The 17669-nt window shown below is 39.5% G+C and overlaps 1 protein-coding gene across 1 annotated transcript in view; it reads right to left on the bottom strand.

Annotated features, from left to right (window-relative positions):
* Nucleotides 1-17669, bottom strand: part of SEMA6A (semaphorin 6A) — a 221179-nt gene that overhangs the window by 35269 nt on the left and 168241 nt on the right. Inside the window, exon 18 of the mRNA XM_054986611.1 lies at nucleotides 12502-12666. Within this exon, the coding sequence (XP_054842586.1) occupies nucleotides 12502-12666 (165 nt within the window). The remainder of the gene's footprint in view (nucleotides 1-12501; nucleotides 12667-17669) is intronic.

A 17669-nucleotide genomic window follows, 5' to 3' on the forward strand; every position in this document is an offset into this window, starting at 1 on the left:
ATCATGGTGGATTCCACAGAGCATTTCCATAGATGGATGGGCTTCCCCCATGGAGTGGAGGTGTCTTGCCCCACGACCTGCTGCCGTACGAAGTATCCCTGAAAATGCTGTTTCTGGGGAGCAGCATTTCAGGGGCCATTTTGTGCAGCATTGGGAGGCAAGAAAGTCGTATTCTCTGGTCAGAATCTTTTTGCATAAAACATTCTGTAGGGGTCTACCCCTGTGTATACCATCCTTGGGATTTAAATACAATAGTGTTACTAAAACACACACACAAATGATGCTTGCAGTAAGGCTTTGTAGCTCATTTTGGTGGCATGGGTGAACAAAAAAACTGGAGGAAAAAAACAAGTTAAAGAATCTTAATCAGGTAAAGCCCTGGAAATTTCAGGGACACTGGGACATGCCAATTCTAAATTATTATATCGCCTATAAACTTTATAGAAAAAGAACACATTTCTGAATTAGAGGACTATAAAGATTTAGTGTCATAAAATTATTACAAACTCTGATTAAGTAATGCAATTATTAAGGCTAAACACATATCATAAAAAACTAATATGAAAAGATGAATTATTCAAATATCCTTAAGAATATTGCCATTTAAAGTATAAACCACATTAATTAAGCTTCATAAATATATTCTCAGATTCTTTTAATGCTAATTTTACTTTTCTGTTTTTATAGTCCTTGAGCAGTTTTTAATGTGAAGCAGCACATTCCTTCCTCTTTCCAGATTTGCTTCAGCCACTGTGAGTGTACCAGTAGCATGACTTGTGATGTCCAAAGAGAGCAAGATATTTGCAGCTAGGAAAATGACTTTATAGGGTCACTGGTAATGAATATGCATACAATCCCGTAAAAATTAAGCATATTTAGGCCTCTCTTTAAATTGAGGCAAACAGCTTTGTTGTGTGACTTTGCACAGGCTCAGGGTCTTGTTTATGCTGCGCTGCAACACATGCAACATAGCTATGCATGCTTAGGTAGCACACTGTGCTATACATATCTGCAAGGTATCTGGATCTCTGGTGTGCAAACTAAGTATATTACTTTACATATGCTGCCAACAGTTTAAACAAACCCTCAGATCTGTGCAAAGCTCTTCAAAGACTCTTCTTTGCTTCATTTATTTAAAGCAAGCTTCTGGTTTAGGGTAATAAAAGGCTGGTAACTTGTTTGGGATGCCTGAGATACTTCAGTTTGGAATAATGTTTAAATATGGGGATGCTGTTGCTGTCTTTGTCCAAGGTGTTTGGCTAATTTTTAAAATAAGACTCACAAACTCTGATCTTGTGACCAATTTTAAGCTGAGATAATTTCTCAAGGACATCCACGTATATTTGGCCACCTGACTAATTCCATTATTATGTGGCTGAGGAGCAGCCTTAAAACTTTAGGAAGGACCCGGGAATATGTTCAGCTCCAAGAGGCTTGTAGACTTTGAACATACTAGTCTTGTATGTTACAGAAGGTGAGTTTTAGTGGAATCAGTGGAACTTTAGTTCAACATAATTGCTGCAGTCCACCTGAGGACAGACATATGCAGAAGCAAATTTCTTTCTGAAGTTCCCTAGCCAGTTTGATGTAGTGGTTTGGTGTAGTGGTTAAGAGTGCGGGACTCTAATCTGGAGAGCCGGGTTTAATTCCCCACTCCTCCACTTGAAGCCAGCTGGGTGACCTTGGGTAAGTCACAACTTCTAGGAGCTCTCTCAGCCCCACCCACCTCACAGGGTGTTTTGTTGTGGGGATAATGATAACATACTTTGTAAACCGCTCTGAGTGGGCATTAAGTTGTCCTGAACAGGGCGGTATATAAATCCAATGTTGTTATATTATTATTATTATTATTATTATTATTATTATTATTATTATTAGCTGTTCAAGGGGCAATCTTCATAATAGTAATAGTGAAATATGGAAGAATAGCAACAAAGTCTGCTGTGGGAAAAAATACAATGGGCTCTAGAAAGGGGAAGGCAGGCAGGGGGGCACTGCCGCCTGCTCCACTCCTGATTCTGGCTGGGTGCTGATCGCTGCTGGGTGAAGATGGGGTGCATGAGGGTGGGATGAGCTTCCTTGGCTATGCTTCCTGCCATGGAGCGCTCTCTGGAGGCCTGGGCTTCCTTGCCTGGGCTTCCCGCCGCAGCGGCGCCCTGTGGAGGCACACCAGGATAAGAGGTGAGTCGTTTGGAATATGGCTTGTCTTTTATATAATACAATGCCTACTTACTTAAGGTAACTGCAAGTGCAAACTGACAGAGATAATCCTCCTGGGGAAGGGAGTAGGGAAAACTGAAGCCATTTCCGCTCTTCCTGCTCACTGTCTGCTTGGCCACACTGGTGATCATCTATTTGGCAATAAATATACACATGGACATAGCTTTTCAGTGTTGGGCACCATATTTGTAAGCAGCTCAGAATAGGATCTACGTATTCGGTGCCACGAGACAGCTACCATGTCTTTCAGTCCCATGAGTAAAGTATGCTCCCGAGAGACAGCATCAACTGATGTGCTTTCTACATGCAGCAGCCAGACTTTGAACGTGGTTGGACAGAGAAGCAACTCCTTGCTTAGGACGGTCTGTGTTCCCTTTCTCGAATAACAGGTAACGCTGCATGGCCTTGACCAATTGCTGCACTTGGCTAAATAGCTCCAGGATTTGCTTGGATTTTGATGTTTCTTCATTCTTTTGAGTTGCCTCTCTTAAAGCTCCTCTTCATCCCCCTAATGGAATGATCTATGAATGAGGAGTTGATATTTCTCATCTGTTTTGGCTGCTGATCTGGAATCTTCATCTCTGCTTCTCGGTTTGCACAGGTTTCTTCTCCTGCATCTTTGCTTTTTATCTCTTAATAAAGCATTGTCCACAACCACGCATACTTCATGGAAGAATATAGTCTCAGTTTCCATCAGTTTCCTGTGACCCCCTTTTAATCCATTTCCTATTATCTTGTTTATACTCTACTTGTTTAAATTTTCAATTAAAAGGAAACCTTTTGTAACGTGTGCAAATATGTGCATTTTGCCAAGGCAGTTTACAATAATTTGAATATCATTTGTCATAGACTTTAAGGAGAAAAATCGAAATGATTTTATATAGGATAGAGTAATTCAAAAGTACCTAGATTTTAGCTTAAGTTACAATAGAGAAGTTTAAATATGTTCACATGTTAAGATTGCTGATACAACCAAAGCATGTTATATGAATTTTTTGTGCCATCAAGTTGACAAAAAGAGAGAGAAAAAAAAGATTACTTAGATTATAGTTACAAAATCTCTTACTTCAAGTTGCAGACCTCTGCCAGATGTTGAGAAAACAACAGAAATGGAGACAGACAGGGCTAATTCTGCCCTGATAAGCTATCTGGAAACCCTAGCACAATAAGTGTGAGAAATACACTGATGTAAAACCAGTGCAACAAAAGAGAGAATCTGCCTTTGTCTTTAGTGTTGAATAGTCAAGGGTTTGCTTTTGATGTTGGTTGTCAAAATGGTTTACTAAAATGAAACTGACTCCAGCCATATGTGTATTAAGGAATAGATTTCCTTCCTGGTCCCGGATGGAACTGATTAAGCAATTGCTACTTGGATTGGCAGAGTTTTAAAAATAATGTTGTCCTTTATCATCTTTTGGGCTCTGGGGTATTCTGTTAACCATTGACAGTTTGGCAGAAATCTGCAGTAAGGGATTCTTTTCTAAATTATGAAATGACAAAAAATATAGTGAGTTTTTGTTTATATGTATTACATACACTTTCTTTTAACATCCTTGGATGTATTGTTGAAGTCAGGGGTACAAAAAATCTAAATGTATAGTAACCACTGGTGCTATAAATATTAGGCTTGGTTACTGTTACCCGGAATACTGAAGAGGGAAGAAAGTAACTTTCTCCCCCTCTCAAGAGACCTCCTGTTCACATGAGCAGGCTACTGTCTATTCTTAGTCTCCTCCGTTCCAATTCCGTCTCACTTTCAGTGCAGCTGGGCTTTCAGCTCTAACTGAAGTGGAGGTGGGATAGTGGCAGACACTGGAACCTGGAAGTGGGGACAAATCAGAAATCAGCCCTATATAACTTAAGATAGGTAATATTGAAATAGTTGATGTTTATATTTCAGCATAACTAACCATGTATACATCATACTTTATTCCATATTTATTAAACAGGAATCTTAATAACAATATAGCATAACGAAGACATTAACAAATGCTTCTGAAGAACTTGGAAATCAAAATTCTAGTACAACTGACTGTAAGTTTTATATGGTGCATCAGGAAGTGGCAGATGATCATTTAAAATGTTCAGCAACAGTCAAAGGGGCTGCTGTTGCTGCTGGGTTCAGGTCACATCCTGCAGAGACTATTGCTCGCACACACTATTATTCTTCTGAGAGGCAAATGAGCAAAAGTATGTCCAAAAGGCACAGGAAATGCTTCACCATCACTGTTTTGCTCCATAATTTGTGCTAGAGCTCTGGAAATTGCACTAACAAATGCCAAGAGCACATCATGCCAGTTTAATAATAATAGTAATAACAACAGCGTTCTTACGTACCACCCTTCTGGACACAGATTAGTGCCATATTTAGAGCAGTGAACAAAGCAAGTATTATTATTATGCCCACCATGCAGATGGGGAGCTGGGGCTGAGAGGAATAGCTTACCCAAGGTCACCTGCAGAGCTCATGGCAGTAGTGGGAGTGGAACCAGCAGAGTGCTGATTTGCAACCTGGCCACTTAACCACTATGCTACAGCAGTTTGTGTACAGAAAATCTGTTGTTTTAGCTTGGTGGTATAGATCTGATGCTCAAGAACTACATCTGTTTGTTTCATCTGGCAACTATAGAAATAAGCAAGCTCACTCAGCTTGAAAGTCTGTTCCATGGCCTCCATGTATGTCACAAGCTCAGCAAATGCAATCCCGACTGTGGTGTATTCAGTTTTGTTTCCACCAATGTCAGGTGTTCTGACTGCCCTTCCACAATTGTACAGTAATACTAAACACTTAATATAATTTGCCACGAGGGCAACTGTGTTTCCTTAATTGAGTTTTGCACATTGGCTGCTTTCCAGAAGTGCTGCAACGGATCGAACATCCTGATTAGTGCCAAATGTGGAGACCTAATATAGTCTGTCAGTTCCAGTTTCTTTTCCACAAAATAAAATAAAATCTGCACTATTTGTATGTGCTAGCAAAGGCTTTGATAATCTAGATGTGGGTGTTCTAGACACAACTAGCTGTACTTTTTTCAACAAAAGCCTCACATACCCTCTTCTGTGCATGTAGAAACATCTTGTTAAAATTGAGGCTACATTTCAAGCCATTTTGCCATGAGTAAAATCAATGTAGCCTCTGCTCCTCCACCTTCACTTGAGCTTCAGTGTTGCTGGCAGCTTCTGATGACAAATTCTCATAGGTTATCCATGGATGGCTTGTGCATCAGCAGCTGCCCCTTTGCCTATTGCTGAGCATTGTAAATGTTCAGCTGCTACTTTCTGACACACCACACAAAATTCCCAGTCAGTTTTGGAATGAGCTTGACTCCCAGAATCTTCAGAAGCATTCATCAATGTCAACCACTTAACAATGGGTGTCCTGCTACTAGACGTCATTCGCAATAAATCTGAAAAAGAAAGATGTATGTAGTCAGTTGAGTGTGCTGAAATATAAACACTGACTATATGAACTATATATTTTTTTCTTCTGGAATGAGTTAAATGTTCCAAAATAGTATAGGGTACAGCAGTTTGCAGCTATCTCCTGCTCTGTATTGGGTACATTTGCAATTTTGTTTGTAGAAAAGCATTTACTCTTTTCACTTCCATTAATATGCCAATTACCACCATTTTATATGCTAACAAACTTAGACACAATACATTTTACGTTGTTAAAGTAGCAAAATAACTTTAGCATTGATTGGAAAGTACGTATTGCATATATTTCAATTTGGGGGGAAATTAGAGGAAAAAACCCACCCCTTTCCCTATCCCAGGTTCACATTTTCTGGAAATTTTACATCTCCCAACTAATTACAAAACTGAAGGACATTTTGAATTTTGAGAATATTAGGAATGCCTTGCTATTTTAATTCAAGTTTCATGTGCTTCCTGTGCATATACCAATTTGCATGCTTTTATCACAAAGTGCACAATTCCACCTTTTTTGTAGCTATGATGCTATATACAATGAATCTGGCCTTTTAGTCATTTAACAGTATAGATTAACTTTCTATGCTTACATTTTGTGCCTTCTAACAGTACAGATACTTTTTAAGGCAAACAGTGAAATCCTAAGCAGAGTTACACCAGTCTAAGCCCAGTGAAATCAATGGACTTAGACTGGAGTATCTCTTAGGATTTCACTGGAAGTTTACTAATATTTCTTCTGAACCTAGAATAAAAGTCAGTGTCCAAGCATTCCAGTTAACAAAACCTTACAAATAAGCAAGATGCAGAAGAGGACAGGCATGTATGATCGCATACTTCCTATTCATTTCAATGGGGCTTGCACTGGAGTGTTCACTTGTGTGTTATGTCACCGAATTTTTCTCTGTACTTAGTGATTGCAATAACAGTGCAAAAGAATGACATATAAAGTTATATTATTTTCTCCCATGTGTAAAGGCAGGGGTTTCTTACTTTTTGATTAATATTTTAAACTCAATAAACAAAGTAAAATAAAAATAAATATATATTTGTGCAATAATTTTGGGATTCTTAGAGGAGAGGTCCCAAAATCTATAAAGTGATTATTTGCTAAGAAAGTGACAGTGACAAAATGTATAGCAAGATATTGGACTAAGTCAATAAATTATCTGAGGATAATAGCAAAGTTCTGTTATGAAATTATTTTCTGAGTGCCAGCAAGCATTTATTAAATGATAAATAATCATAACTATAGGAATAATGGTCTCACATGGTGCCCGTGGGTGCCATGGTGCCCTTTGACACCTTTCCTGGTGCCCACCAAGTGTTCTTAGAATGTGGGTGGATCCATGTGGGGTTCCTGCACAGCAGAGTTTCTGATTGGCAACTGGATATCTGATTGGGTGTGTGCAAAATAAAATAATGTTGTTCAGTTGCAGCTGCCCCTCAAGTATTGGATTTATTTTTTCTTACTGTACTTTCTAGTATATTTTTAAAATTACTCCTCTTCTTACCTGCACTTGGACTTCATCTGTGTGCGTGGCTCTGCCTCATGCAGCAGCCATTTTGTCATTGGCTCCACCTCATGTGGCAGCCTTTTTGTAGCTGCATTTTGCCATTGGCTCCACCTCATGTGGCAGCCATTTTGTAGCTGCATGCACCGGCCGTTGTCAAAATTCCAAATGTGCCCAAAGGCTTTAAAAGGTTGGAAACCCCTGCTCTGGATGACCAGTGCAATACATGGGCAACTTAATTACAAACATTATAGTTCTGGCTTGGAGTGATGCAAAAAAAAAAAAAAAAAGCCGCACTCTTGGTGGGGTCCATGTGCGGAGCATATTGTTTGAATCAGCCCTTGGTATTTACATGTATTAGAGCCCACTGAAGTTCACAATCTCAATGGTATCCCTCTGTCTTTGAGATATAATTTAAAAAGCTGTTTGTCATGAGCAGAGCAACTGCTTATGCATATTGAAAGAGGTGTAGCTTTAATTTACCTTGGATACCTTCTTTGATAATGTTATTAAAGCAAACTGAAAAAGTTATTCCCAGACACACAACTTTTAGCTTTCCAAACTTGATGAAGGCTATAATTTTAATTTTTATTTACATTTTTATAATCCACCTTATTGGGTCCTCAAGGGATCTCATAACGTAAAAGTGGCCATAAACAAGGAGTCTATTTTCATGTTCAGCTGCCAGCTCACTTTCAGAAATCACTATGTATGCGAACGAACAACATATACGAGTTGTACAATGCGAGAACCACGAACTTATGTGATGGTTTCTTTTCTGTTTCTTTTTTACTTTATGGAACTGGAGCCATGATCTTGCATGAGTTTGTGGCTCCTGTGTTACACAATGTATATGATCACTGGTTCAGGTGTGAGCCAGCAACTGAATGGAGGAGCTGCCTTTGAGCGTAGCACTTTTTCTGAAACAGGCTTATTCCGTTATTTTTTTAAGAAGCTGTAATTAAGAACAGATTAACAATATATCCTAAGAGAAGTAAGGATATTAGGATCACCTTACCAGGAATAAATTTTCCTCATCCAATATCTGAGGGAAATGAAAAGTGATATGAAATCTGTTTTTTAAAAAAGAAACTACGAGTTTGTACATTTAAATGGAACAACAAACATTTGGCCTAATTTTTAAATAAGTGAACCAATGCAACAACTACAGCAAAACCAATGTTGAAGCCACATCTGTATCCCATTTTCAAAGCTTTTACTAGGGACGGCTTGGAAGATGCTAGACATCTAAGGACCAAGAGTAAAAATAGAACAATTTGTTGCAGCTTTAACTAATGAACATAAGGATAATATAATGTGTAGTTTCCAAGGGAAAGAACAAATAGCAGACAAGGGTCACTAGGGTGATGAAGGGCAAGGGTGTCACTGATAGAGAAAATGACTCTCCTTTTTTCATTTCCACACTTTTGGTTAGTAGAAGATCTAAACATGGCCCTGTAGTACTAATAGTAAAGGGGGTACAGCCTTGGAGCATTCCACACAAAGGGATTTCTATCATGGGAAATGGCAGGGGAGAGACTATGTACAATGGCAGCAGAAGGGAGGGTTAGATTGCACTGTGAGAGAAATATCAGTGTTTATAAAGGTGGAAAATGCACAATTAAATTAACATTGCAAACACAAGAAACAAAAGCAGAACAAACTAACATACTCCGGAATTGTATTTGCATTTTTATTTTGCAGAAGGATAAAGAAGTCATCAACAGAAAAGTGTAATATTTTGCCAAGCAAAACTGGAGAGTAGAATTGTTGGTGGTTACAGAGTCCTCCCCTCTAGACCTCTTTCATAAGCAAGGTCTGTTATAATGATCAAAATACAAAAGCCATAAGGAATGCAATACACAGTTTTTAAACTACAGGCTGTGCACTGCACTCCAAATTTTCATCATGGCAAGAATTGTGAGGGTTCTTCAAATCATCAGTTCCGGAGTATATTTGGTTGCTGAAGCTGTGGTGCGCACAAATGTCACATTCTCATGAGTCATCCCACTTAATTATACCACTCCCCATTTCTTGCACATCCCCTCCAGATATTCTCTGGGGTGCTTGTGCTGAATTAAAAGCTGAACATATGGATGTGACATCATCAAAGCATCAATGGCACTGAAAGTGAAGCAGCAAGTGGATTAAGAATTAGTATAATTAGAGGCAAGTAATTTCTTTGTAGGGGGGAAAGGGAGACAAAAGAACTTTCCACAGAAATAACACAACCACAAAATAACACTAACAAAGCACTCTGCAAAACAAAAAACATAAAGGCAGAAACAATATATTTTTGTGAAAGAAAATAAAATCCACAACCAAAATAAATACAAGGAAGATTAAGTGCAACACTGTTCTTTATATATATAAAAAGTTTGCATAACATCTCTTTCCTTTGCCCTTGAAATTTTTTTTACAATATCAGAGTTTGATTTGAGTGCCAGCTGGGCTTGGGGTGGGCAAGGGAAGGAGGGGACAGCACACAGATATGTGATAATGGTAAACATCCATGCGGTCACCTCTGCCACCATTGTTTCTTTGCTTTAATGTGTACAGACTGCTTCCAGCTTTGGTAATGATCCTAATCAGGTCCCAAAGAATGCATGGAATTTAAACAGCATTTAACTTGTTCTAATAAAGCCTCTATTGTAACTCCTTCATGAGGTGAATTTTAGTGAAAACAATGAAGACCCATCAGCTTTCCACTTATGACAGGAATTTCATTTGGAGTTGTTTTGAAATATGGAAAGATAATGCAGTATGGCTTGAAAAGCAGCTGGTCTGCCTACTGAGGCAACTGCTGCGCAAGGAGTAGCGAAGTTTAAAAACCAGGAAGAACAAGTGATCTGAATTAAATCTAAAAGATTTGTTCTCTGCTTACTGAAAGTGGAGGCAATTCAGTGCGTAACAAATGCTCAGTTTTATCATTTCTTGTATTAAATCTTTTTCTTCTTTATTAAAAAAAATGTTCAGTTGATTCATCAATTATCTTTTAACCAATTTGACTGAATAGATCAATCAATCAATCAATCAATCAATCAATCAATCAATCAATCAATCAATCAATCAATCAATCAATCAATCAATCAATCAATCAATCAACTTTAAATAAATTTGCAAGACTCATTGAGATTCATGGAAGCTTCATAACTTTGCGTTTAAAGGACTGTGCCTTAAACTTGTTTCTGACTGCTTTTTAATTCTTATAGCACCATGCTAAACATATACACCCTTGTAAGTTCACTGACTTCAATGAACTTAGAAGGATGTAACTGTGATTAGGATGGCACTATTAAATTGCAGGTTCAAGCCACTTACACAAGTGTATATGGAAGCCTTGTTGAAACAGAGGGCACAAGTTGTGGCAAAATATAAACAGAATATATAAAGCTGGTGTCTCTTGGTGAGTAGTATGAATGGAACAGGTTAAGATCAAATTACTTTCCAGATTACAACATTTTTGATTGGAGCCATTGTCTATGTAAAACAATCCAATCTATTCTCAAATTGTCTGCTAAAGGAAGGCTGCTAGTAGCATTCCTGCATTGCCCCCATCCCCAGTCGAAATAAAGAGGCAGACACAAGGCTTGGGTAATAAAGGGCCACTTTTTATTTATGGCAACAACATGAACTGCAACAACTGAAACCTGGCAAGGGCCTAACCAGTGGTACAGGTCAAGCCCTGGGGTCACTTCCCTGGACTTCGCCTTGACCTGTCTGGGTGAGACCCGCTGCCCCGGATGCGAGCCATCCACATGCATGGCTGGGATCCGCTGTGGAGCATGAGGGCAGGACTTGTCCAGGAGATCCCCCCAGGCAGCCTGCCCTCTCAACTGGCCGTCGCCAAGCATGCCAGCCGATCCTGACAGGCCCCCAATATCCCCACCAATGGGGATGTGCCAAGGGTACTCACCATCCCGCTAACATCCCTCCAACTAAATCCTGTCAGCGACAGCCCATACAGCACCACCGTAGCCAACAGCCACAGCTCCAGCAAGCAGTACAAGGTAGGCGAAAAACTTAGTTCCCAAGGCCAATCAGGGAAAAAAGTAAAAATTCCTACCTGGCCCCCGTAAGGTGACCAGTCAAAACCTGCACTGCCACTGGGCGGGCGGGTGGGCTGAGTACTAGGCAGCAAGTACAGGAACAGGGGGCAGGGCTGCCTGTTAAGGCACCAAGCCCCGCCCCCTTCCCGCGTGACCCTACGAGGCCGGGGAAACGCTGCCGCTTATTCTCCGTGGCAGCAAATGCGGCCTCCTGAGTCAAGCCTTTGGCTGCCAGCTGGGTGGGGGCCGGATTATCACAGAACACATTATCATGTATCGTTTCTCTAGTTTTGAGGATGAGTTGTCAGCTTTCAATTTAGGAGACTGTAAACTGGAAACATGCTTTCCCTGCTTCAAGAATTAATTCAAAATAATAAATACTGGTGCCTAACCACTAGCTGCTTGCATGTGTATGAGGGATAGGGTGGGGGCTTCTAACAGTACCCAAGAACTTGAAAACATGCTACTTACCCACAGCCATAAAGTGCCAATATTAAAAAGTATTTAAAAATATTGAGCAAGTCTGTTAATGATAGGATGTTCTGGAGGTCTTTTATTCATAGAGTTGCCATAGGTTGGAGGTGACCTGACAGCACATAACACACATATTAAAAAGTAAAAGTGCGAACATTTGAGTGACTTAGAAATGTTGAAAATGTCACTCTCCTTTTCAAGAAGAAGAAAACCCAGACAAGACATCCAAAATGGCAACAGCCATTTTGCAAGAGGTCTGTTCATGGGCTCTTGTGCTTAGTCTGTTTCGGCATAACCCACCAGGAAGATCTCCTGCACAAGTCTCCGTGAAATGAATGGGAATAGCTCAAGCCTCTATTCATTTCTATTGGACCTACTAACGGAAACTTCCAGGTGGATTGTGCCCTTAATTTCACTGAGATTTTCATATCTCTAGCAAGTGGCTTGAATTTGCAGCTTAAATGAATTAAACATAAAAAATATTTTTATAAGTTTGGCTGAAAGTGTAAAATGATCAATAACGTAAAGCTGAGGATCATCTTCTACCATCATCATCTGAGCTAACTTAAACTTTCCAAACTTGTCCTCAAACACATTCAAACTTTATATGCTTGCATTTGTTCCACATGGTTTTCTTCATCGCTAAACAGCCAGAACCAAATTTAAAATTTGTTTTGGCCCTCTTTTTTGAGATAAGCTTTTAATTATATGGTAAGAGTTTTATTATATGTTGCCACGCTCCAGCTGGAAGCAGTTACACTGCAGTCACTCCTCCTCCCTCCCCACCATAGGAAGAATGATTTCCAAGGCCTTACCCTTCTTGTCTTGGTGATTATGGGATGAAACAGCAACATATGGATTTGTGTTTTCAGATGAGCCAACTGGATCCTTCCAATCTAGCATGCGCCCCCTAGCATCATAGCCCTGCTGGGCTGGAGAGTCTGAAGTGGTGGTGCTGGGAACTAGGGAACTGGAGTGCCCTGTTGTATCATAAATAGAGTTAGGCAAAGTGAAAATAAGTAGCCTGGCAACAAACAGCATTTCCAAAGTAAGTATATCCAGTGTACAAATGTATGGACTTAAAAGTCAAGGATTTATAATCCTGTTTACCGCAGGAACAGCACCTAAAAAAATTGTTGCACAGATCCACAATGAAAACATTGATTCAAAATACTGACTTTTTTTTTGGCAAAGCAAAAGGGGCTTAAATGAACCTTTCAAGGGAAGGAGTTCTAGAATCTTCACGCAAGAAGGCCCTGTTCCTTATTCCAACTTGCCTCACTTCAAACCTCTAGAGAAGGCCCATCCCAAAGATCTCAGAAAACATGAGAGGGAAGATTATGTGGGTGAAGGTGCATTTGAAGATACAGCAGGTCAACATATTTCCCTCATTTATGGCTATACAGAAAATCAGGAGCACTTTGATTCACACTCAGAACACAACAAAAAGCTAGGATGAATTCTGAAGTACAAAAGTTAATGGTTTTTTCTATTCACTCCCAATAGAACGCAAGCAGCTGTATTTTGTACCCATAAAATCTCCCACTGTTCAAGGTTAATGTTCTAGGTAAAGTATACTACTGCAGTCAGCCCAGGAAGTAACTAAAAGGTCAGGCCTTTATTTTACAGGTTGAAACATGCAAATCCAAATTAACAGATTCTACCTGGAACAAACACAGGCCCTGAAGAACACTGAGGCCGTGAAACCACTCTTTTGGGGATGGTCTTGCTTAGAGGGAGCAAAATCAAATCCACTCAGCTCACATGGAGTAGTACAGCTTGCCTCCAAGGATGCTTGGGAGAGGCAGGAAATGGCAGCACAGACACAAGCATCATGGGGTTGAGAAAAGAATAGTAGGCTGTGACCATTTGGAAACACTGTGGGATAGCTTGAGCGAAAAGGACAGACTTGTCAGTGAAGATACTGTTCAGAATGGAGTGGAGAGGAACCAGCAAAATTTGAGGATGTGTGTGTGCATGTGTCAACAAATGAAGAGTGACAGAGGTGGAAGTTGTTGCTCTCAGCCACGTGAAGATTTCAGTATGGTGTAGGAACTTCAGCCAGCCCTGATATATTACCATTTCTATGTATGTAACTAGTTTTCAGGAAAGCAGGTCAGATTCACTGTGATTTACTGGGGCTTCAGCCATCAGATACTACAGCTAATCATTAACATGATTAATTTATAGGACTGTACCCTCAGCTCGAGAATTATACTGACAAGGGCACTGTATTATGCTTTATCTGTCCTGACAGGGAGTGCAATTCCACCCGTGCCCATTAATAATGAAGCTTGGAAGCTGCCATTCATGGTTTCTGAAATAATTTCTTAAATTGGGACTGGGCAGAGAACAAAATGGGCAAACACTTCTAAGGAAGTCTACAAAGCAAATAAAATAGTTAGCTTGGTTTCAGCCTCAGGACACGTTCTGATACTTGTTGCCTAGCATTGTAAACATTTCCCTGTCTTCAAAAAGGGTTGCTGATGATAACATCAGTGAAAACATGTGGCTTCTGTAACTTGGAATATTCTGAAAAAGGGGAAAAAAACACCCTGTAGAATGGTATGCTTGTCAGTGTCTTGGCTGTCCCACAACTGTACCTCTAACTGCAAAGCAAGCAAACAGCTGTGGAAATACGTACAGGTCCCAGCATTTACTCCCACCCACTCATTTACTCTGGAATATCAGAAAATCTTCTTTGTCTTCACAAGCAATGCAATTATCAGCACAAGAAAGCAATTAGTCATATCTAAAAGCATTAGATAATGCCATTACTAGATATAAGTTATGTTTTAGACCTGAATTTGATATGCATTTTGCAGCCACATCCCAGAACAGATACAATTATTAGTTTAGCTGTGTTCAAGGGGCCATTTTATGGTTAAATTGTACATATGGTTAAGGAAAACTTTTTCTTAATACAGTAATCTAGGGAAAATACTTGCCCAGGGGACACATTCTCTGCACTAAGAGTTCCCAAACCATATGCTGCAACTATGTGGAGATCTCATTGGTAATGGAAAGCTATTGCTATGTAAAGAAATTAATGAATACCAGATGGCAGTAGGGCAAGAAAGTGTTTCACACAAATGTGAAAAATCAGCCTATTCTCTCCATTACTAATGTGTTAGTCTACTGCGCATTGAGAAATGATTTTCTATATGTAATCAAGATAAAGTCTCCTCCTTTCTAGCACATAGAGACTGAGATGAGGCTGGATCATACTAATCTTTCCCACTTCTGTTCAGATCTAGTCTTGCAAACACTAACTGGGCGCACTTTTTTTTTTTTTTACTGAGCTGCACCAGCAATAAACTGCTTTTATCAATGTTCACCCTTTGGATACTGCATTAGCACAAAATTGTGAACTGTTCATATTCTATATGCATGCTAAATACAGCACATGCTACGTGTTGCATAAAATCAGACCAATGGTCCATTTAGTTCAGCGCTAGCACCCAGACCATTAGCTTTTTAGGATATCAGACAGAGGTCTTTCCTAGAGCTGCTTCATAGGATCTTTTAACAGACTTCCAGCACAGAAAGACTATGCTTAGCAACAGCCCTATGGACCCTCATTCCTTAGGATGCAGATCAGGGGAGAACTACAGGTACTGCTAATGAAAGCTGCTGAACGGGGATCTGGTACCTGTACTGAAGCATGTCTTGATGCACAAAAAAGGCAGCAGGCTGCTCTGTCCTGAACCACTGTGCAAACACATGATCATTAAGTAGACAGTAGTCCCTGGTGTGGGTGCCGCTGATGGCATCACTTGCTAGTGCTGGGTTCAGCTATCCACTCAGCAGCTATCGTCCTACACAGTGCTGCACCAAGAACCCATATTCTTCTCTAGCTGCCAGCTCATGCTCTGGTAAAGGCATTGAATCTCCTTTCCCCTTTAGTGGTGCTTTAATGACAAGGAGCTGTAGTGATCCCTGGGAGCTGCCATATGAGCCTCCCCAGTGGAGATATATTAAAATAATTTGAACAGCGCAATATAATTCCTCTGCTCAGCAGAATGACCACTGCCCAAAAGTAAATTGAAAGCAAGGGAACAACTTGCAAACTATTCAAAATTATTATTGTCACAGCAAGCAGTTCTTCTGCTTGTTTAAGATACGCCTCTGGAATGTCTAAAGCAGTGAAACTGCAAATCATGGATAAGAATCTAGATTAATACAGACTACCTCAAAGACTGCTGAAATACAAATCCACCAAAGGAATTAAATTGAATTTTTCACAAACAATTACATTAAAATAGTACTGTAGTCTTTTTGAATTAGCATATACTAATAGTTTTCAGACAATGCTTTAATTTCAAATAAAAAACTTGTATCTTTAGATTGTCAAACTGAGTCTGATTTACAATTTTGCTTCATATATGAAAGTACCATGTTTATAACAGTAGAAACCCACAGCTGGAACAATATAACAAGAAGCAGTTGGATGCCACTAGATCTTTCCAAGTCAAGGATCATGAAAACTTAGGATATCAGTACCTTTGACATTTGTTTCAATGGACCACAGAGATTAAGGTGTGCTACATACTATTATGTTAGAAACTAGCACAACCTAGAGAGACAATGAATTGGGTAAGTTAAATCAACACTACAGAGGGAGATGAGAGATGCTGTTGGCAGAACAAGGGCCTGATTCACTAAAATGGATCCTTATGAAGTCCAAAATGGCAGGCAGAAAGCCTGTTTTGTCCTCCAGTGCTTCTACACACATTTCTCACTTCCTGACAAAACAGGTGCTGTGCATATATAATTATTCTGGATATGGGAAATGACTGCACATGAAAGGTTAGCTGGGCAGCATTTCACTTTTATAACCTGTTTTGTAAGTGATTATAGGATTCATTTGCCAGTGCTGATGCCAAACAACTCAAGAGACTGAATACAGAAGGGGGGCTGAGGTTTCAAAAGCTCATGCAAAGAGTGCAAATATGTAAAGGGAGAAAACAATTTATTTGCTCAGCATTTGGGTACATACGATGATATTTACTGTCCTCTGTTCAATTATGTCAGCCAAATGCATCATTAAAAATAACTTGAAATGTATACTTTCCTTTTCAAAATTTCTTTTGCATGGTTATAATGAATACCAAAAAGGGAATGTTAATAAGAAAAACTGTTTGGCATTTTGAGCAAACACAAGAAGAATAGGAATGTTTATGATGCCACAGAATGGTCAGTATATGAGGTTTTACTATCAGTGTAAGAAAAGATCTTATTCAGTGGCCATCCCAAGATTTGACTTGGCAGAAACACTGAAGTGATCGATGCGGAAGGCTGAAGCAGGAAATGTTTTCTGTGGGGCTTTCAATAATTAGAAAGGAAGCATGTAGAAACCCTGTTCAATTGTTACAGTGAATGCACATACATTCTGCATGTGCATGTGTACAAACGTTTGTAAAAAAGAGCCAACATGTCCTTTTACTTCACAAATGAAACCAGGATAAATGTGTGGGTTCAATCACATGTTCAGCTGTGCATGAGTTTAATGTAACATAAGAATTACTCAATGAATAAAAGAAATCAAGTGTACACTGTAAGTGGATTGTACATGGATTCACTGTAACACGTGAACAGGGCTAACGTGCTCTTTGTTGGCAATGGTTAACTAGATGTATCTTGGCTGAAATAATAAACACCAGTGTGGTATTGTGGCAAAAAATTCAAATTAAAACAGAGAAGTCCTAGGTTCAAATCTCATCCCAGCATGTTCACTGTGCAATCTCTCTCATTCTGACTTAGAGTTGTTGGGAAGATGAGGAGCTAGTATCTGAGCTCTTTGGAGGAAAGGTAAGATATAAATGTAATAAATACTAATCTAAGGCATGATTATGTTGCCCATTGTCCCTTAGGAAACCATAATCTTAATGTACATCCTTTTACTAGTGCTCCATTTAAACAAAGAAGGCAGCTTCCAGCAAAGTCCATTCCACAACATGCATCAGTCAGAGGAATATCTGCC

This window comes from Eublepharis macularius, chromosome 8, assembly GCF_028583425.1.
Source record: "Eublepharis macularius isolate TG4126 chromosome 8, MPM_Emac_v1.0, whole genome shotgun sequence".
Classification (NCBI taxonomy): Eukaryota; Metazoa; Chordata; class Lepidosauria; order Squamata; family Eublepharidae; genus Eublepharis; species Eublepharis macularius.